This window comes from Plectropomus leopardus, chromosome 18, assembly GCF_026936395.1.
Source record: "Plectropomus leopardus strain MGB_pleo_1.0 chromosome 18, ASM2693639v1, whole genome shotgun sequence".
Classification (NCBI taxonomy): Eukaryota; Metazoa; Chordata; class Actinopteri; order Perciformes; family Serranidae; genus Plectropomus; species Plectropomus leopardus.
The window spans coordinates 5,056,818-5,079,724 of NC_142193.1; the positions used below are offsets into that span (position 1 = coordinate 5,056,818).

The 22,907-nt window shown below is 38.4% G+C and overlaps 1 protein-coding gene across 1 annotated transcript; it reads right to left on the bottom strand.

The window, feature by feature from the left end:
* Positions 1-964: 964 nt before the first annotated feature.
* On the bottom strand, positions 965-21,376 carry mvp (major vault protein). The gene is made up of 17 exons (XM_042504507.2): positions 21,213-21,376; positions 17,824-18,002; positions 14,633-14,828; positions 13,556-13,679; positions 13,008-13,139; positions 12,667-12,761; positions 10,906-11,142; positions 10,043-10,168; positions 7,569-7,778; positions 6,746-6,981; positions 6,461-6,658; positions 5,170-5,314; positions 4,767-4,978; positions 4,098-4,214; positions 3,406-3,532; positions 2,799-2,987; positions 965-2,065 (listed from the first exon to the last, which is right to left on the bottom strand). The coding sequence occupies exons 2-17, from the start codon at positions 17,985-17,987 to the stop codon at positions 1,946-1,948; spliced, it is 2,628 nt and encodes an 875-aa protein (XP_042360441.1). The 5' UTR covers positions 17,988-18,002; positions 21,213-21,376; the 3' UTR covers positions 965-1,945.
* Between the last annotated feature and the right edge of the window lie 1,531 nt (positions 21,377-22,907).

Consider the following 22,907-nt stretch of genomic DNA (forward strand, 5'->3'; position numbering starts at 1 on the left):
TGTATTTTTATTTAACCGTGGAATTTCCAGCTTAGCTCCTACAATAAGTCTAAAACACACTGTGTAAACAAAAGTGTTACATTCATGCAAAAAATGCTTCACTAAAACCATTTAATCTTCAATTTTTTATCCCACAGCCATCAAAGCATAAAAATATGCATTGTGTTATTTCTGGGTGTAATTCTGGGCTTTTGCCTTGGAATTTGTAATTTTTACTTTGTTTCAACTGATGATATCATTTTTACCATATTTGGCATATGGAGAGAATACATGCTTTCCACTAGGTGCACTGTCACATCAGTGTTGCTGCAAATCACTGACATATCCCAGACTGGGATCATAAAAAAATCTGCTTTGCATGTATTCTTTTTTTTTTTCATCTAAAAACATAGAGGCACCATGACAAAAACCTGTTAAAGGGTTAAAATTCTGAATATGAATGAACATTTTATGTTTATGATTGGGACTGAAAAAACATTAACTCAATGAAAGTAGAAAATAATATTAATGTATAATATTTTTTTAAAGCTTGATTTTGACTAGTGCATCCATGTGGTGCAGCCATGGCAGAGACGCAGAGATACAGAACACTTGGAAACGCTGACCAATCACTCCTGAGTTTTCAGGAGTGGTTCTTAAAGAGACAGGTCCTAAAACTGAGCGTTTCAGTCATACAGTGAATTCAAGTATATTCAAGTGGACAGCATGGGAAAACTGTGTTTTTTTGAACATTAAAGCATGTAAACATGTTCTAGTTGAAACCCAAAAATACAAGTATGAACCTGAAAATGAGCAGAATATTGTACCTCTAACACGTCGTTTACTTTAACACTGGTTCTTGGGGCAAACCAGTGCAATGATGACAAAGCAGCCAGCCTCCAGAAAACAAGCATATTAAGGAAACTGATGAATAAATGTGAGGAATATTAGGCTTTTCTATAAATAAACAGCCGAGACAAAAAAGTGGGCAGCAGCAGCATTTTAATGGCTTCACACAGTTCTTTATGTAGAAACAACAGCACAGTGTAAGGCAGAGAAAGGCAGTCAGACTATTCTATTCTTACATTATTACCACTGCAAAGACAGTACATTTTGACCATGTAAACAAACATCAGCATTAGCCGTTTATTTCTAGTGGACGTAGTGCAAAGCAGGAACAGGAATATTTGAATATTTGGCTGTCAGATTATATGACTAAACTAAACTGTCAGCTTGTTTTGAGGCACATTTCTTCTTCATTTGCATCCATGATTAGTTAAAATGTTTCATCATGGCACATGACATGTCTTCATGCTGTTTTTCTGTCCAAAACTAAACCTCTGATTCTCATTTTTAAGAGCTCAAAGTGCAAAAGTCCTCCTGGTGGAGGCTGATAAACTGTTTCACTGACATCACAGTGAGGTGATAAAACCGACTATCGGAGGTTGGATAGATTTCAGGTTTAGAAAAGACAGAAAACAGAGAGGATTAGGGCAGTTTTTGTCAGTTTGTATCATGCAGCTTGAGTGTGTCGGCCATTAAGTGTTGTCAGGTGGAAACATAGAGTTGTGAAGTGGAAGAGGAGATTTTGGGTTCATACATTCACAGTCATGTTCGCAAAGATGACGTTAGATGTCTGAAAGATAAAGTGTCTTTGTCTGTTTTTCTTTATAGAATAAAAGTCTGGGCAAACAGTTTTCATTTTTTCAAATCATGGAAATAGTTTTATTTAAGATTTTTTAAGATGCACTACATGTTTTTTTTTTTTTTAACAGATCAAAACAGTGATCACTCAAAGTTGAAATTTAAAGCATCAGCAGTGATCTGGGGGGATATATTTGGGCTCTTCTGATGAAACCATGGAGTGCATCTTAAAATCTGTAGAAGGCACATTGTGTCAGAGAGATGAGCATCTGTTGAGGTTTACTTTTGGACCATATGTTCCCTCTTTTCCGCCTCCTCTTCCTCACTGTCCCTGTCCCGGCAGCGCCCCCAGTAGGCCGTTGGCGGTGGTGAAGAGGTTGATGGGTGATGACCCGTCTGTGATGAGGGTCGACTTCAGGCCCAGAGCCTGCAGCATTTTCACCTGGAGGACAAGAAACAAGACAGTGTTTTTGAAATCGCAACATGCACTTTGAAAATCTGGTGGTGAAAAACTAACTCAGATGGTGGACCTTGACTTTAAAATATTAGTGGCTTAAAGGAAAATTAGTTTTAACTTTTTGCTTCTGGTCCATTTGTCAGACAGAGGACATAACTGCTCCCCAAAGGAGAAGTCAAAACATCTCAATCCAAACTAAAAACTCACAAGTGCACGTCAGATTAATTCTTTCCAAAGATGGTTTTTGCTATTTTTTGTAGTTCTTATTGCCTTAATGTTTGTTCAAGTGTTGGTTTTTCTAATAATTTGGTTATCTGATGCTATAAAAAGGGGGTTTGACATCATGATTGACAGCTGTGTGTGGTAATCAAGGTGCTTGTGATTAACAGTGCTGCTTGAAATTGATGAGACGAGTGTTTGGACGGGAACTCAATAACACATAAATTGCTCGGTGCAGACTCTGGCTCTAAATGACGTCACCACCAAGATGGCAGCAGCTGTTTCCGGGATATATTGGCTTCATTTTTGCATTATGGGATAAAGTGGAGGCACGTTTTTATAGTTTTTATAGTCAGACTACACAAGATTTTTGAAGACCTCTGGTTGGACTGAGGGAAATTTTCATGGATATTCGGGCGGCGACTAGTGATTATGTTAACTTTTGAATAACCCATAATAATTTAGGCACAACAAGGTGATTAAAGAGTGTAAAATGTACCTGCAGCTCAGGCCCGGCTCTGGCCATCTCCGTCAGCGTGTCGCTGCCTAGACTCTCCACCAGCTTACTGAAGCGCTCGCTCTCGATGTTAGCAAGACTCTTCTGCTTCTCCACCTCCAGACTGTCCATCTGCTTCTTGTAGTTCAGCTCCTGCTCACGAGCCTTTGCCAGCCGCAGGAGCTCCGCCTCCTACACACACACACACACACACACACACACACACACACACACACACGTTTACAAATTTGTTGTTTTACCTGCCATATATAATCTTAGTAAAAGTCTATTACATGTGGGTTATTTATGACAGAATACAGTGGTGGAAAGTTACTAAGTACATTCATACAAGTACTGTTCCTAAGTACAAGTGTGAGATACTTCATACTACTTCATACTAACACACAACCACATATCAAAGGGACATTTTTTAATTTTTACTACTATACATTTGTTTGATAATTTTAGTTACTTTGCAGATCAAGATAATTAATTATTATTACTATTTTATTTCATTTCATGGCATGGGATTTTTCACATTACTATTCCTTCCACCTCTGCTGTACAGGGAGTTTTTTGTTACAAGGTGAAAGACGATTTGTGCACGTACCGCCTCGATCCTCTGAGCTTCAGCCTTCAGTTTGGCCTCGTTGACTGCCGCCTCTCCCTGAATGCGAGCTGCCTCTGCCCGAGACTGAGCCTCAGCCTTCGCAGCTCCTGTGCTCTCCACCGCAGCACTGAAACACACAGAGGCAGGGTTAATACACAGGTGGGAGAAGTATTCAGATCTTTTACTCAACTACGTAATACCACAGTAAATACAAAACAAAGGAACGGTAATGCATTCAGATTCTTACTTTACCCTTTGAAACCTGAGCAAATTGGCTAGATTTCTTTCAAAAACACAGGAAGAAGGCAAAGAGCATCTTAACAATCAACTGCCCAAAAATTAGCAAGAAATTAGTAAACAGCTAATTTTCAAGTCAGTTCCTTGTGACCTTTTATTTTTTTTTTCTTTCATAATTTTGCTGACATTTCTTGCCATGTTGCTCATTACCTTTTTCCCATGGTCAAGAAAAATAAAAAACAAAACAAAACTAATTTTCTCAGGTTCAAAAGGTGTGAATGCTTGAAAAAGACATCTGAACGCAGCACAACAAAACTGATGTTGAGCCAGCTTCTAAAGGGTTAAATATAGAAAAGTGTTAGCATCAAAATAAATAAAACATATATCAATAATTTTCCTTGCTCAGAGCTCGTTATTTGGCTGTCAAACTGGGGTAGGAGTGACCCTGTGGGTACCTGAGGGCCTCCAGCTCCAGCAGCTCCTTCCTGGCCCTCTCAGCCTCGGCCTGGTCGTTGATCTTCTGCCTCTCCAGCTTACCCCGGGCCTCCTGCTCCAGGCGCTCTGCCTCGTGCCTGCACACACACAAAACACAGATTTGCATTTCTTTCTGTGATATATAAAAATGTGCTGGCTGTAGTTTATCAGAAATTCTTCATTCCTCATCTTAAAAGGAAAAATGGTTTCTGAGAGCTTCCAGTCCTTCAGTTTCAGCCTCTGATTCCTCGACCTATGAATCCTCCCACTCCACTGAGTTTACTGATTTTCTATCTTCGTGACATGAAACAGCGGTTTCTCGATTAAAATAAATTTTAAAAAAAATGGCCCACTGAACACTGCGGGTGGACTAATGATTAGATTGAATTTTTCATCTTTTCAGGACTTTTTAAGGAGTCATAATATTATTTCTGAGCACTGGCTTTAGTCCACTAACCAAGGTGACTACACAGTGGATTGGTCAATATGTAGCTTGCTAGCTCACAAGAGACAACATGTAGACATTGCAGTGTGTGTGTGTGAGTGTGTGTGTGTGTGTGTGTGTGTGTGTGTGTGTGTGTGTGTGTGCGTGTGTGTGCGTGTGTGTGCGTGTGCGCGTGAGCGTGTGTGTGCATGTGCATGTTTCTGACCTTGCAGCGGCCTCTTGGGAGTTGGTGGTGATCTCGATGGCAAGCTGGACGCTCTTCTGCAGGGCATCTCGTGTCCTCTGGTCGACAGGCTCCACAGACTGGATGTCCACGCTGCTGATCATCAGGTTGTTCTGGCTGAAGCGAAGGTTGGGACGAACCGCCAGCTTCTCATCGAACCCGAACACCGCCGAGCAGATGATCCGATTTGAGTTCTTCAAACAAGACAGAACAATAGATGATGAGTAAAAATATCTTTGCTTTCATGTAAAGTAGAACTAAGTACTGTAATTGAAAAAAATGGTATATTCTTTTTCTCTCATTGTAAATCTTACTTTTACTCATGTCAGAGGAAATATTGTACTATAAATATTGAAAACAGAACAGAGGATGGTGAAATCTGAACCTTGTGGAAATCATCAAACTGCACGGAGGCGACGGCTCCTCTGACTCGGGAGGCGATGGCTTTGCAGGAGTCCCCGACAAAGTCAGGAACTGAAAACAGAGCTGCTGCATCAGCAGGGTCCACTGGAAACTTGACATCAAAGTGCCTGCAGAGAAGGAGGAAGAGGGATCACATTCAGAAACATTAAAAATAATATAGAAAAAAATATCACAAAACACGAAGGAGTATACAGAGGAGAGAAGCAGGAGAGAGGTGACTTCAAATTAAACTGGAAATTTTCAATTGAAGTACTTTTGCATGCACACAAACAAACCGATATGTGTCACATACACTTGTTAAAACACAAAAGCATTTCATTTAAATTGTAAATGTGGAAACTCTGCCTTTGTGTACTTGCTTACTGTATTAACTGACATGGAGCTTTCAACAGAGATGTCCAGACAGACATGTATTTGTGTAACATTTGGAACTTCTGCTTCCCTTCAGCTTAGAGACGGCTTCCAGTTCCCTTTAGCTCTGGTTAAGTTTATACGTTCCCTGAGCATAGAGTTAGCTTCTAGTTCCCTTTGGCTTAGAGACAGCTTCCAGTTCCCTTAAGCCTAGAGACAACTTCAAGTTCCCTTTAGCTTAGAGACAGCTTCTAGATCCCTTAAGCTTAGAGTGATCTTGTAGTTCCCTTTAGATTAGAGTCATGTAGTTACTTTTAACTTAGTTAGCCTCTAGTTCTCTTAAGCTTAGTGTTAGCTTCTAATTTCATGTAGTCCAGTGTAAGCTTCTAGTCCTTTTTGGCTTAGAGTTAGCTTTTAGTTCCCTTGAGGTTAAAGCCAATTTTTAGTTCCCTTAGACATACTGTATCTTCTGGTTCCTTTTAGCTTGTAGTCAACTAGTTCCCTTGAGAATAGAGTTAGCATGTAGTATCATTTAGTTTATTGGCAGTTTCTTGTTCCATTAAGGGCAAGCATCTGAGTCAGCTCTGAGTTCCCTTTAGCTACTAGAGTTAAATACTTTTCTGGTGATTGCCATGAAATCACCTTTGTTTTTTTATTGTATTTTTAGCAGTTTTAAACTTAATATCATAATATTATTTGAGGACCACAGCTTTATTGCTAAAATATTCTTCTAAACTACGCCAAAAAAACTAAATTTAAGCATTTTCTCCTCACTTATCAATAACAGCTCTTTTATCGTTTCGTAACCACCCGAGCTTTCATCTCTCATGGCCATGTGTTTCTTGAGTCTAGCCTCTATGTGTGCTGAGCGCAGCCTCTGCCAGGTGTCGTGTTACAGGTACCAGTTGTAGGAGAGCTGCAGCTGCAGGCGGGCGTGGTCGGCCGTCTCGATGGTGATGATGTCGGTGAAGAAGTCGGGCCCCAGCAGGAGGCAGATGGCCTTAATGACATTGGCCCTCTTTGGTTTGTCTCCGGACAGCGACAGCACGGTGAACTGCTCATCAGGCCCCAACATCACCCTCTCTGGTCCGAACACCACCCTGAAGACAAGACCACAAGACCACCCGCACGTCAGCTCATCATGTGCAGATCACATCTCTCCATCAGTGCAGGAAACTGAGCCCCACCTGGCTTTCTTCTCTCTGTAGTCGTAAACCTGGACTGCAGCGTTGTGTGGGACCCTGTAGGACACCACTCTGGTCTTGTCCCTGGGCCGAGCCTCTCCGGTTCTGGTTCGGTCCGAGCGGTCGGCCAGTGGATCCAAAGGAGAAGCCAGCAGGGCCTCCACATTGGGAGGAAGCTCCTTCTGCCACAACTCCTCATTGTGAGTCAGCATGTAAGTGTGACCGATCACAGCACGCACCTGAGAGGCAGCAAGACACTGATGGTGAGCTGGACTCATCGCTGAGGAGGGTTCTTATTCTCAAACCACAAGTAAATCAATAATTATATTCTGTTGACTTATTCATGAACATATTTGATTTTTTAGGAAGGAAGTTTAGGCATCTGAGAAAGGGGAATGGAGTAAGCTAAACCTTAAGTCTCGTCCGAACACATGATGAATTTTCGAAGATGTGATATCAAGTCAGAGCAACAACAACTTTTTATAGGTGACTGAGTTTGATAAGGTGATTGATTTGATCTTACTCAGTTTGTCATAACTGAGTAAGATCAGGCGTAACATTTGTCTTAGGCCACCGAAGTCTAATCAGTTCATAATGAAGTGGATGTTTGTGCCAAAACTGAAGAAATTCCCTCAAGTCTTGAGATGTCCAATCAGGACAATGGGATGAAAAAAAAAACAAAAAAACATAATGCCTCTGCTAACGGTTATCACCGATGTAGAGGTATCATAAAAAGCAGAAAATCCTTACAAAGAACATCTCTACACAGAACTCAATTCCTAAGATACAGCAGTGATTTCCTTTAAAAACAGTAACTGAATGGTACTTTTCCAGTTTTGATGTCCCTGACGTAGATGCCCTCATTCTCGTCCAATGGGATGGCCTGACGTTTCAGCAGCACCTCCACAGCGGCGGGGGGGACGTACTCAATAGGACCCCTTAGCATCCAACGGTCTCCGGGGCGACGAAGGATGCCGCTCCTTCGTGAGCGCTTCGCCCGCTCCTCCATCAGTTCCTCCTCCTCTTCCTCTAGGCCCTGGCAGAGAGAATGGCGAAGGTGGAGGAGGGAGAGAAGGGTTAGCGTGGCGATGCATTGGAGCGGTGGAGGACAGGGAGGAGAAGAAGGCAGGGGAGAAGGAGGAGGTGGGGGAGAGGGAGGAGGCGGAGGAGAGGGAGGAGGACGATGAGTAGATAAGGGAGATGGAGAGGGACACTGAGAGGAAAATGAAAACCAAAGTGGAAGAAATTTTAAAAGGAGGAAGAAAACAAAAGGTGGAGGGAGAGAAAATGGAGAGATGGCAGGGTTCGATTCAAAGGAAAGAAGGGAGAGAAGGAGAAGAACAGAGAGAAAAGAAGATGGTGTAGTGAAGGACAGGACCATGTCAGTCCTTAAACATCTGACACTAAAAACCTCATAAAGTTAACCCTTTGAAACCTGGAGAGATGTCACTTCTCTTGTGCTGCTTTCAGATGCCTATCATGAGTATTTACACCTCTGAGCAAATTGGTGTGATTTCTTTCAAAAACATCTGAAAACAGGCAATTAGCAACTTAGTGAGATATGTTCCACAAATTGCAAGAACTTTGGAGATTTAGAAAATATTTTTTTAAAAATAAGGGGAAAAAATATATATTTTTAAGTAATTTACCCTGGCCATATCCTTGTTTGTTTGTTTTTAAACTTTCTTTTATTTTTATTTAATATTTATTTTATTTGTTTTACTAATTTCCCGGTAATTTTCTTGTACTTTTTACTAATCTTTGGATAATTTCTCATTTTGTTGTTAATTGCCTTTTTCCCATGTTTTTCCCCATGTATCACAGTATTACAGTATACAAGGGTATTAAGAAATCCAGTATGAATGTTTTTCCATACTTTTATAAATACAGGCCGTTTCTTTTTATTCAGCTCATTGTATGCAGTGCACAGCATGCACCACCAGAGCTCAGTCTGGTGATACAGGCAGTTGAGCTGAAAGACACAGTGACACCTAGTGATCCAGGGAGAAGTTACAGGCCTATAAACAGCCAGTGACCAGCAATGGCAGAGGGAGACCATGGGCAATAACGGCATGTTTTTTTTGGTTTTTTTTGTTTTTTGTTTTTTTATATCTAACATAGTGAATTAAGGATTTATTTTGACCAAACCCGAGCTGGAACAGTGGACTTATTAACTAGATTATTAAGCCGCACACTTATACCATCATATATCATATGAAGGTATAAAATACAACATACCGCCCATGTCTACTTGGAAGGGTGGTTTCTTGGGTGTCGCTGTATAGATACAAATGTTGTCAGGGAGTTTATAACCAGTCAAACTCTGTACCTTCTGGCTAAGGAAAAAGTGTAACAAGATTTTAAGAAACTTTACAGCAGCTGACCCAATCGTGGTGTGTCTTCAAAATCCTTAACACTAAACTCTATTTCCTTTTCTCAGAAATACCTGCAATACTGCAGCAGAGCACACCCCAAACCACACCAATCACTGATGTTAGGTGTGGTTAAAGCTGCATAAGACTTTAGACTTTCAACCAGAGGGCAGAGACACACCTCTGAGTTCTCACTTCATACCATGCTGAAAAGACCTGCAGCAAACCTTTCTTCTGGACACACCTCTACATGACAATGAAGTTTGTTTTTGTTCTTACTTTTCTGTGATCAACCGGTTGCACAAGACGAGCTTCACAAGCCATAGCAGTTAAAATGAAAGAAGTCTGAATTGGCTTAAATACACTTGATCCTCCCTTCATTCCTTTCCACTCCAGTGACTCCCTCAATGTAAAGACTAATGCAGAGACAAAAATGGACATATACAAAAAGTCTGATGTGTTTGTTCAAGATGTAAAGGAGCTCTTGTTGCAGCACCATCAATCATGCTGATTTATGGTTATGTTTTATTAGTGTAAAGATAAGCATGAAGCGGTGAGGGGTGTGGCGTTGTGGCCATGTCCACCTGTCACTTTGGTTAATGTTTGTGCAGCAGGGTAAAGAGTTAAAGAGCGGTGTGAAGGTGAATATAAATCAGAAGAAGTGGCATTTAATAAACATGCACCAAATGATACCTGAGCACTCTGATGTGAGTTATTTTGTGGTTGTTGTGTAACAGCGTGGTATCATCTGCGTATGGCTTGACCAGGTAAATGTACTGAAATGAAATATCACTGTGCTCTGGCTAGGTTTTTATCAACATATAGTATGTAAAGGGCAAAATATCAGACTACTTCTGTACTGGGCTGCTTGTGTTGCCATGGCGCCCTTTATGTTAATCAGCCGCACTGCTGCAATTTCTCTCCTCACCTCCTCGGTGTCAGTGAACGCCTCCACAGCTCTCAGCACCAGACCCTCCTCCTCTGACAGCACGTACACGTCCTGAATGCCCTGTTCAAGTCGCTCACCCGGCTGCAGGAAAAATGAGCGCTCACCCTGACAGGGAGAAACAAAAAAAAAAGTTATCAGAATATCAGTATGTATAATTAATATATTATTGCAAAACAGAAGTTGCAGTTTTACAAAGCAAAAATACCCATTAGAAACAACACAAAATATTCTGTAAATTTGTTGATTTCAAGAGAAAAAAACAAAATTGGAATGGAGTACGCTAAAATGATCTAACCTTAAAACTAGTAAGAAAACAGACTGTAAGCCTATTTAGTTTTTTCAAAGAAATTAATTTTAAGAAACTCAGCTTAATGATCCTTCAAAGTGGATGATTTGATTTTAAAGTCACAACAGTTTATTGTAAAAAAAACCTACAAAGAAAGCTCTTAAAATGATACACACAGAAGCTACAACATCCCTTAATAATGCATTAACTTGAAAATGTGTCTTCAGCAGTATAGGAATCAGCCACTTTTGTATGTATTTTGGAGTTCTGTTAAAACAAAAATACAAAAAATATGATTGCTCCAATTCCACAAGCTAAAAGTTTTTTATTATTGATTTTAACTTATTATAAAGGATGTAGTGAAAAGCATGCCTCAATTCGCTACATTTTTTGTTTTGCAAAATGTTCTGGGAAGAAATAATTACAAAAAAATGAAAAAAATGAAAAAATAATGGAATTTGTATATATAGTTGAATACCAACAAAAAAATTAATTAGACCACGGAGGTTCTACGAGTTTAGTGAAGAGATAATTTAGGATCGATGGTTCTCCTCACCTTCACCACCCTCTTCTGTCCCAGCTGAGGTTTCCCATCAGGTCCGACCGGGTCCAGGATCACACAGTACTGTCTGCTGCTCAGAGTGGTCACTTCTACAACCCCTACCACCTCCTCCGCCACAGAGGGGATGTGAGCCTCCCTGTCCGCCATGGTGACGAGCCATTCCTCCCCTGTGCGGCGGTCCCGACCTCCGGAGTCTTTAAAGGGCCGCAGGGCACGAACATGAAGCGCTTTCTGATGAGACAAGTGAAGACTAAATTAGTTCAGACATCAGATTTTCTGTATGTTTTCAGGATTTTCTGCAGCCGACATTTTTTTGAACTGTTTAAGTATTGTAATGCTTCTTTACACTGCACGGGTTTGGTTTGTTCCAGGTGAACACTGACACTTGGAAGAGAAATAAATTTGGTGTAAAGCTTAGTGATGTTTGTCCAGCTTGCACCAGATGTCAATATAACTTCGGAAAGACATTGGACTCTTACGTTGGACAGACTTCGAATTTTGGTTGGATTAAAAAATGGGTCGACAACATTTTAAATGACTAATGACGTTAGATTTTGTTCTCTTTATGACTAAATGTTGTTATTCAACATCAAGATGACGTTGGCTTGAGACATTTGATAGATGCTGGATTGTGGTTACCAATCAATATCTTAAAACCAACAAAATTTCATCACAACCTAAATTCAACTAAATATCAATCTCTAATGCTGTTGGTGGCTAGTTGGGAAGATGGACAAACACAAAAAAAGGACACTCCCGAAACCTGATTGCACATCTGACAGCCTCAAAACTGATATCCAACAATCTGACCAGGATTGAGACCAAGACTTTCTAAGACCCATTTGTGTGACATAAACCTGCAAGAGTTTATAGAGAGGTAAATAAGTAAGTGCACTTTATTTATAGAATTGCAAGGTGCTGTACAGTGCAAACAATGAAAGGTATGAAGAGGGCAAATACAGAAGTCAGACACATAAAACAATATAACTTACAGAGGGCAAACACCTGTTACAGGGCAAAGTGCGCATGAAACAGGTTTTTACAGAAACCTTTTTTTAATAGAATACGGTCTCAAAGAGTGGGAGTAGTCTCTTTTTGTTTTAAGCCTCGATTTCAGGACAGCCAGTGGGGCCATGGTCAGAAAACCAGTGTGATCCCAGTGTGGATAGGGGACACAAAAAATCAGAGATACAAAAAGGCACCAGTTCATGTAGTGTTTTAGGAGCAATTAAAAGAATTATGAAATCTACTGCATTCTGAGGGTTACCAATAATGATTGGCCAACTCTGGTGATATGTGTGACCCACTTTGTGCATAGTGGGAGGCTGCCACAAATAGAATTTATATATTTGAAGCTGGACCATTCATTAGGAGCGCTAATGAATGGTAATATACTGTTAATTTATTAATTGCATCACACTCTTGGAGTGCAGACCATACTGTGGGCACAGACGGAGCAGCAGAACGTCGGGCACCGTTGATTTTGCAGGAACTAAAGGTTTGCATTCACTGGCACAGCTGCTCCTCTCATTAATTGATCTTATGAGCTCTAAACTGATTGACAGATCAATTATCCACCCCATGAGTCACAAACTGCTGCTGAGGAAAAAAAAAGAGCTCATGGAAAGCTCCACCTGTGCTACGTTCACTGACTTGCAAAAGCCTTGCAAAAGTATTTAGGGAGGGGACACAGAATGATACTAAAATAGGATTCAGAAGACATTTATGGGGAGAAATTGGTGAGGGCTGACTCACCTTGTCAGTCAGGATGAAAGCGTTCACAATATCGATGACTTCTTCATGGGCACCAGGAAGGTACGCTCCAACTTTGCTGACCAGCCACTCCTCACCTGAAACAAAGCACTTGATTTAAAGAGGTACGCAAAAATCATTATGTGATTTAAACCTTCAGTATATTTTTGTAAAGAGCCTTTGAATATATAAAGTGTTATGAGAACTTATAAAACAAAGGAACAAAATCAGAAACATCTGTCAGCAAGAGAATGACTTCATATTTCTTAAAAAAGTGCATCCAGGATTTTTATGTCGGGACTGTTGAAGTGAAGACACCATGAACAATGAATTTTACAAGTTACCTGTGACCCTGCGGACGCCCCCTCTGTCCACTCCTTCCTTGCGAGCTCTCAGTCTGATGGCCTGGTTCTCTCTGATCACTGTGGCCTTGATGGTCTCCAGCACCACAACCTCCTTCTTTGGGATATACGTCCCTGCAAGAAGAACACAGTTCGCACGCCTCAATTACGAATTTTCGCATTTGCCACAAACACATTGCATCAAGTCAACCCTCAGAGCTGATTTACAGGTCCAACAGTCTCATTTATTTATTCATCTTTAGAAATTTAAAGGGACACTTCTTGAGATTCCTCATCTCATTTTACATGGACATTGTAAACTATATGGAATCATGAAGAGTAAAATATATAAAATTAACAAAGAACTGGAAAAAAATGAAACATTGCAAACAGATGGCCCTAAATAGTAGAAGAAAAAAAAGATTAATTTAAAGCTAAAATATTTCTGTTTTTTTATTATTTTGACAGTTTTCTCCAACCTTTTCTTAAACTTTAATATTAATGTCTGATCACAGATATGTCGGATGTATTTAGTATTTATTAAAACATACCTGGTCCTTCAAACAGCCACTCGTCTCCGGCCACCCTCTTCTCTTCTCCTTCCTCCTCAAAGTCCAGCAGAGCCTGAAGACGCAGCGCCGTGTCGGGATACACGATCTGCAGTGGAGACACGTCCTGGAACACAAATACTGCATGTTAGATATGTTAAATATGTCTCCAATAACCAAGAACAACATACTCTTCTGTTATTAAACTGTAAAGATATTATTTCTTATATTAAAAAAACAATAAGTAAAGACCATGACATTAATTTGATCTTTTATATTTGTGATATTCTCCATTCAAGACAGTACATTAATAAAGCGGCATTTCCCTGTCCCTCTGCCTTTAATTTTTTTCCCTCATAAATAATCTTTTTTTTTTTTTTTTTTTACTGAGAATTGTTTTTAACACAATGTGTATGGAAAATGGAATAAAATGTGGCAAGCATGCATCTCTAGGTATGAAAAAACAAAACATGATATAAATACAGAATACCTGTGTTACAATGGTATTTAAAAAAATCTGACTTAGTTTTCAGAGTCATATACATCTCAAATGAAAAAAACTTTAAAGATAAAGCTGTTATTTATCTTAAAAATACAACCAAGTGGAGACTGTGTGATTTGTTGTGTCTCTTCTCCTCCTTTAAATAATTTTAACATAAATAACGACAGTAACAATTTTATTCTTAACAACAGTTTTTAACTCAATATGGTTGAGGAAAATTGGGAGAAAAAGTATATAATGTATTGCTGAATATTTTCTGTTGCTTAGATTTTTCATAAAAATACTAAGAATCAGTATGTTCAGCAACAAAGAACAAAGTGCTCTTCTGTTATTAAACCTCAGTGATTTTATAGTAATGTCATGTTAAAAATACATTTAAAAAATTAAACATGTTGTTAATTGTATCTGTTAAAAGAATGGACATTTCTCCTTTAAATGCTTATAATTTTAAATATAAAAGTTACAGAAAAAAACAATAATAATAACTTTAAAATATATAAGTTGTTTTTCTTGAGCCACATCAAAGACAAATGTTCGTCTCCTCATGATGAACCTAACAGAACGGGTTTCTGACTGACCTGCTGGATCTCCTCTCCGGGGTACAGGGGGAACGGGTCCTGGGTCAGGCGGATCTCCAGGTCAGCATGCCGGAGTTTGGCCTGACCTGACTGGTCAAAGAGGACCTGATTGTCATCATCTCGGGCCACGGGGTTCATGACCACACAGTAGTGACGCGGTGGCACCATGATCATGCGGACCGGCATAAACAGCACTCTGAGGAAGAGAAGAGGAAGTCAATACTCTGAATACCTTTAAAAAATACATATAACACCATTATTACATTAACAATCAATACTTAAAAAGGCTCTTTATTCTGTAAGAACTGTTATGGTGAAATGCTGAGTGGATATGTCATTTTTTTAAAATACTTTTTTAACTGAAAACAGTTAATTTATTCTGTGCAACTGTGGAAAATACATTTTAAATAAATACTTTTTCAGTCCAGTGTGTAAGATTTAGTGCCATTTAGTGTTGAAGTAACAGACTGCCAATGTGAAACCTCAAATGGCCCAATATAGAACCAGTGCTTGGTTTGTCCATTCTGGGCCGCTGTAGAAACAACATGGCGGACTCTGTAGATGAGGACCCACTCCCCAAGTAGATATAAACAGCTCATACTAATGTAACAAAAACAAGACAGCTCTTATTTTTGGTTTATTATAAACTAATGAAAGCATAGTTAGGAATATTAAAACATTTCTGTCAGAAGATGCCCCTAAATCCTAAACACTGGACCTTTAAAAGGTAGAAGGTAAATTTATGCGTCATTTTTAAACAAAGTTTAACAAACAAAATTACATTAAAATAAATAAAATAATAAAATAAATGTATATATTATCATAAGTCTTGTTTTTTCCTGGTTTTGAAGTCTGTATTGCAGTAAACTGATGTAATTCTCTAAACTTAGCAGTTCTATTATTTGCGTTTAACACTTTGAGACTGAGGCAGCATGGCTTGATGTCTTTCAAAAACTTAGGTAAAGAGCAATGAGAAACTTCAGAGGAAATGACTCAAAAATTTGCAAAAAAAAAAAAAGTTAAAGAACATCCACATGAAAATTAGAAAAAAAGAAACTTCATACAACGTAAAAGGAAAAAAAAAGGAAATAAAAGGAAAAAAATGCTTGAAAATAACAATAATACTTGTGAAGGTGTTTTAACACAGCACAGAAAAGTGATGTTGATCCAAGTTTTCAAAGGGTTAACCATTTAGTCACTACAACCACATTACTGATGATTAAAATCATATTGTGTGAGTAGTTTGTGAAAGCAACCCTAGAATATTCTCACAATCTCAATATTGAGGAATTTGGTAAAAAAAAAATTGTTTTTCTCTCTATCACCCAGCCTTAATTGATTCATTTTTTTACTCATTGAAGAAACTTTTCCATTGTTACTATTTGCTGATCTGTTCACTTTAATGTGATTGGAAACTGAACATCTTTGGCTTTTTATTCATTCTACACTCGACATTTAAATTACACAAAGTCTCTTTCCATCTAGGAGAGAGAATCAGTGACTACAGTAAATGCATCCGGCCAAATCAATAATGTAATCAATTCTCAGTCACATGGTGTGCTTACAGTGATGTCTTTAAATGCCTCTCTGCAGTTCTCTTCCTATACGAGGGATCAAATCACTGTGAGCGCACAGAGTACATCAGTGTACAATAGTGCTGCTTTTTAAAGGCTTTGATATGTGAGTATCAATACAATCAACAAACAATGATATGTGAGTGTAGTCTGGGAGATCTTGGAGAACAAACTGATAACAGACTGTTCACATTGACAACACACTTACTTAATCACTGTCACACAAAAACAGAGAGACAAAAGTCCTTTAAGCAAACATAAGTGACGAACAGGTTTAATCCGCATTTTTTTTTTACTTTTTGCGAGTCACTGACTGTTATCACAAACACTGATATTCCCCATGAATTTCAATTACAGCAATACTCTGAATTTGACGTGGGTCACGTAAACATTATATTCCATTTAGATATTCCAAATTAGGAAAATTTTCCAAATGTAGCATTTTACAATTAAGACGTGGAATATGCCAGTATTATTCAGGTTTTAGGAGCATTAGTTGGACATGCATACAGTGTGTTCATAATAAACATCTCAATTACTATTATTTTTTTTAACTGCAGTTTGCGACACAGAGCCTTTTGTCTATTTATTGTCAGCTCTGTGTGCCGTCATGGATGCATTGTACACAAACCAACTTGGGAACAGTTTGCAAGGCCCCACTAGAGACGCATGCCTGAGGGAAAAGTCCACATTTTTCATCAGTGGCACAAGCAGCTACAGTAGTTCCGTTTTTCCATATTTTATATTTTTTATATTAGCTTAGTGGGAATAATGGGTCTCATTCAGCAATATCTTTCTTAGATTTTCTTAAATTTGTTCTTGAGAAAGGTCCTAAGAAAAGTCTATATCACACTCATGACACATTTTTACGCTGGGTTCACACTGGATGCGAAAGTGTCCCTTTGTGTCTTTGACACGCAGCTTCTCGTTAACAGCTGTCATGCCGTTCACATCAGGAGTGTATTTTCTCCACGATGGTCAGCAGCAATTCTGCTTCTCTGCTTCTTTCTATCCACACAGAGAGCTGTGTCCCTGCTTGCTTGTGTGTCTGCTCATCTCTCTCCCTCTGTTTAGACACAACTGACAAGCATTCTGGAAGCACTGGATACATATATTTCACATACCATTATCAGCTCATATATATCATATCTAATATATCCTTTCATCAAGGTATGGAGATAGACAGACAGTATATCAGCCAATACATCAATCAGGATTATTGATATATTAATCCTCAGGATTATATTTATCCCTAATATCGGCATCCAGTATCAGTCAGGCTCTAATCTTGTAAAAATATCATAATAATACTTGGCCTTGAAAACAGAAGAAGTCAAGAAAACAGTCTGACCACAAAGTCTTTTGATTTGGCAGCTGTCGTGGAGCTGGCGATCCAAAGCTCCAGAGCAGCTGCTAAATGGACCTGGACGTTAAAACTGTTTGGTCAGAGACATTTGTCACCATGGAAACATTTGGGTGAGGAGTAGCAGCAGAGATGTCGCAGAACATGTCCGCATCCCTTCACATCTTCCTTAATGTCACAATTGACATGTTTAACAGACTTGACGAGAGCACAGGAGTGTGGATGTTTCTGTCAAAAGGGGGATTCTCTCTAACCTCTCATTGTCCTGGCGGATGTAGGTGAGCGGTCCGATCTCCACCCGGGCGATGTTGGTGTTCTGGTCCAGCACATGGATGTAGTGATGAGGCGGGATGCGGATGATGGAGGCCTCCACCAGCGCCTCAAACTCCGGCCCGCGGTTTCCTGCCTTCTTAGACATGATCCAAAATAAACACTGCAGAGGAGAGAGAGAGAGAAGTTTAAAGTTAAAAAGTACAAGAAAATAGTCTACCAATAATGTGTTTTTAATGTGTGGTAAAGTAAAAAGTAGAGATTCAGCTGAAAAAAACGCTTTGACATGTGATCGCTTTAGTTAAAATCAAATCAACTCAACAATCAAAAATTGTGGCCCCTCTCAACCTGGACATGGACTTTTTGAGACCCTCCCCGCTGCAGTCCATCAGGGCCCAAACCTCAAGACTCAAGACCAGTTTCTTATTGCGCAAATAAACCTTTCTCAAAGCATTCTCATTTGTGAGTTATCATTTCTTGGAACAAACTATTTTTCCTTTTTTTCTTTTTTTATTAATAAAGATTATTTTTCAGGCTTTTTGCCCTGATTGACAGGACAGCTAAAGCAGGAAAGGGTGATTTTAAAAAAGTGCAGGGGACAATATTAGACACTACAACATTGTGGGCACATTTCCCATGTGTAGGATATTATTTGAGAATCTGTACTATTTTTGTTTTTTTGTTTTTTTTTGCATTAGCATTGAAAAACTACAAATGACACTCAGCTGTAATGTGAAGGAATACAATTCAAAGGTTGAATATGACTCAGAGAAAAAAGCTGGAGATAAAGGGCAGATGAACTAAAGAAAACTGATGAAACTTGTTTTTCTGACTTTAACTGGAGGAGCATGAACAATGAGCTCGCTGTGAGCTTGACATGAAGGCTGAGAGAAAAATAGCTTTTTAAAACTTTGAGAGCTTATTTTGTCGTAAAATGACAAGACATAGTAAAGCTCAGGCATGCAGCACGCAGACACACCTTCTATACAAAGAAATCACTGTACAAAGTCTGAACAACAATGTCATCACTTTCACACACTCTGCACACACACCGCATAAATGAACAGAAGCTTCTGTCAGCTGGTGGACCCTCCTTTAAAGAACATTTACATTCATCTTAAAGTCTGTTTATTCACTGTGTGACCAAAATTCATCCACAACTATTTTGAGAATTAAGCGATAAATCATTGAAGCCAAACATGTCAAGTTGGAGCTCCTAAAGACCTTTGGGGGCCCTGAGTAGGATTTGGTCTCCCCACCCCTCACAGTAAATACAGTATTTTTTCTGTTCCCCCCAATCCTATGAATGGTTAAACAAACCTAAAATGTAATTTATTTAACTTAAATCACAGGACGTCAAATAATAGCTTGTGAAAATACTTACACCAGTTTGCCTTGACTTTCATTCTCGTCTTGTTCATTCATTTTGTTTAACTTATCATTTTCCTAATACATTGCATAATGTGACATTTTTCCCCTCAGAATTCTGGGAATTGCTTGTTTAATGGAGGATAATACATTACTTATGTAGCCTATATAAAAAGGCCATGTGGTTGAACATTTGTTGATACTTACAGAGACTGTCACCCCAACTTTAAAAAGAACATGATGGGAACTAAAAGAAAAGTTGCTAATGAAAACATCACTAAAACACTGCATTGGTTACACTGTAACATTCTCAGAACCAAAAGTTGCTAGCTGGGTTACTGCTTTATCACTGAAAAAAAAAAAATCTATTTGTTTTAATTTAAAAATGTAAGTTTCCAGGCTGCCTTGAAATTTTAAGTTGACTGAATTTGAGAAGACAAGTTGAGGCAATTTTGTAATGATTCAACTTGTCTTCTTAAAACTGGCAGCCTGGACAAAAACTTTACTAAATTTAAATAAATACTTTATTTTTACAGTGTGTTCTTTTATTTAAAACTTTCACCGGCTGCATGAATTCAGTCTTTTTTATTTACATAAATAAAATACTGCCACCATAAATCCATGCTGAAAATTCACCAGAATGCAGGAAATGCCGCCTCCCTGGGTCCATAGTTACTGACATGACTGACACTTCGTCGACTTAACAATTATTTATTTAAGATTCTTGGAAAGAGGGTAATAGAATATGCCTTTTAAGATAAATTTCATTCATTTATAATGATCAGTTGCAAACCTAATAATAGTAACCAACAAAATGCAATGTAGAGAAAGAAGTTGCACAGGATTAAAAGGACTGAGCTGAGGATAATGGTGGTTGAACTGATGTGCTAGGATCACAGTTTATTATTATTATGACAATATTTATAATAATAATAATAATTATTATTATTATTATTGTTAAGTAGGACATATCTGTATAATAGTGGCAACTTCAGAGATTTATAATGATTTTTAAAAGCAGATTACAGGGTTAAACTCCTTGTGTGTGGCTCTGTGACTCGCCCATGGCTGGCAGAGGCTTTGAGATATTAGGTGTAGGTTGTGTTATTGATTTAAGTTTTAAGTTATGGATCAGGTTACGCTAAGAAAACCCTGAGTCATATTTCAAACATGGTGTTATGCAAAAAGAAGACAGTCTCAGAAAAACACAGCACACAAAGATGGAAGGTGTTTTCAGGAAGAAGGGAGAGATGGGAGGTGCCTCTGTGTACACTGCTTTGTTCAGTAAAAAGTGCATCAGCTCTGCCCTCTCTGCCAACATCAGACTGCCTGGACTGGTTTTTAACTGCAGGCCTGTTAACAAGAAAAATCTGTTCAGCAGAATGAGCCTTCGCTTGTAAGAGTCATTCCCTTTTAATGTTATTTACACGCAGTTTTATCTCTTAAAGCACATACAGCGGGCCGGTCAGTTGGTGCAACAGCTAGGCATCTCTAGGCAACTTTTTGTTGATAAACTTGCATGCCCTGGCAAATATCTTACAACCTGACACCAAAGTCCCAGTACGAATATGATACATTTAATGTAACCTTCCTTGTTTTTCAGTGTTCGCGCATGACAGAATACTAAAAAGGCATTCTAGGAATTATTAAGTAGCTGCATTCAATACGGCGTGTAAAATATAGCCCTTGTTTATGATTAAGATCGATTTTAATTAATAAAATCGCTTCACTGAGCGGTCTATTGGTAATGTAGCACTGGTAGAAGAAGGCTATAGGAATTATCGGACACCAGTCGTTAATGTTGAGATTTTTGTTGAATTAAGTTATACTTGATGTATCAGACGCAAGCCGAATTGAAATTAAGCTCCTACTCATTCAAAAAACACCCTCAGTTGTATTCTAACAAGCATGTTTTTTTGCTATTAAGTAAATAAGTTTAAATGTTATGATTTTTGAGCGAAGTTCTGCAGACGCCAGAGGGGTGAAGTACTTCGCGTGCACTTACCTCGAGAGGCTCAGCAGCAGCGTGCAGGCAGCTCAGACGGATCCTGATTCACAGACTCTGGTTCCACTCCTGGGAACTTGTGAAAGAACCAGAGAAGTGCCAGGAGAACCACGAACAACTGGACTTTAATTTGGTGGGCGTGTCTCCTCTGTTACGCTCCCGGAAAAAGAGATCAGGAAGTCACGTGATTTACCGACTATTACTCTCAGTGCTGCAGAGATGCGTCACAGTCAGATGGTATAATAGATCCTTATACATTTGACACATAGACACAGGCGTTTATAGAAATCTTGTTACTGTCATTAATGTCGTGAAAAGTGTCACATTACTGTGGGGAATCCTTCCATTGAAGCGCCGAGTCCCTCTGAAGGGTTAATGCAAAGGAAACGGCGACACCTAGTGGTCATTTATGGTGTCGTACTTGATTTGAATGCTGCAACAGTGAACCAATATGCCGCATATAACTCAATTAACTGCCCGGAGCCAAAGGTTCATTAATACATTTAATCACATAAAGAGGAAATACATGTCAGAGTCCTTACAGCTAACGTACACAAATGATAAGTTATAATGAGACTTGCCACTGTAATTTTTTTTTTTATTGTGCAGCATTTAAATATCTCAAACACAATAAGAATGTATGAGGAATTACACTTTTCAATTTATTTTACAAAACTTATTATAATTATAAGCATTTTTTTCAGGTCACTTACTTGTTTTCCTTTTTTGTCACACTCAAAAAACAACAACTTTCAGGTAATTTTTTTTTTGTATTTTAATGTCTTGCTATTTTTTTTTTGATCATTCTTGCATTGCTCATAGCCTTCTTCCCATGTTTTTTAATAAAATCAAGCCAGTTTTCTCAAGTGTCAATGGGTTAATTTCATTTTTGTCAACAAAATGGTCATAATTACATATTTGAAATTATGTCACAAAATTTTTATTGTTTTTTAAGTGCTTTTTCTGGGTCATGTCCCTGTTTTTCTTTTTCTTTTTTTCCACTTTTTTTTAAAAGAGAAACTTTCAGGTCATTTTCTTGTACTTTTCAATAATGTAGAATCATTTTTGGGTCATTTTGTCTTTCTTTGCTCATTGCCTTCTTCCCATGTTTTTGAATGAACAGCTCAGGTGTCAATGGGTCAATTCTTTGTCAAAAAATAGCCATAATAACATTTTTTAAATTATGTTACAAGATTTTTTAAAAAGTTTTAAGCACTTTTTCCAGGTCATTTCCCTGTTTTGATTTGCTACTTGTCTTTTTTTCACTTAAAAAACTAATATTCAGGTAATTTTGCTGTACTTTTTAATAATATTCTGCAAATTTTTGGGTTATTCCTTCTTTCGTTGCTCATTGCCTTCCTCCATTGCCTTTTTTTAATGAAATCAAGCCAATTTACTCAGGTATCAATGGGTTAATTCGTTGTTTAAAAGCAAAAATAATGGTCATAATTAGATATTTGAAATTACTTTAAAATATACTTTTAAAATACTTTTAAAAGCACATTTTCCAGGTAATTTCCATGTTTTTATTTTCATTTATTTTGTAATTTTTTCCCCTCACTTTTTAAAAAAACTCATTTTTGGTCATTTTCTTGTACTTTTCAGTGTTGTCTTGCTAATTTTCGGGTCATTTCCCCTTTCATTGCTCATTGACTTCTTCCCATTTTTTTGTTTTTTAACGAAAGCCAGTTTGCT

Coding starts and splice junctions, on each gene's coding strand:
- mvp (XM_042504507.2), bottom strand. CDS start 17,987: ATGTCTAAGAAGGCAGGAAACCGCGGGCCGGAGTTTGAGGCGCTGGTG. Junction 14,829..17,823: donor ATCCGCCAGGACAATGAGAG/GTTAGAGAGAAT, acceptor TCTCTTCCTCAG/AGTGCTGTTTATGCCGGTCC. Junction 6,982..7,568: donor GGGACATCAAAACTGGAAAA/GTACCATTCAGT, acceptor GCTGCCTCTCAG/GTGCGTGCTGTGATCGGTCA.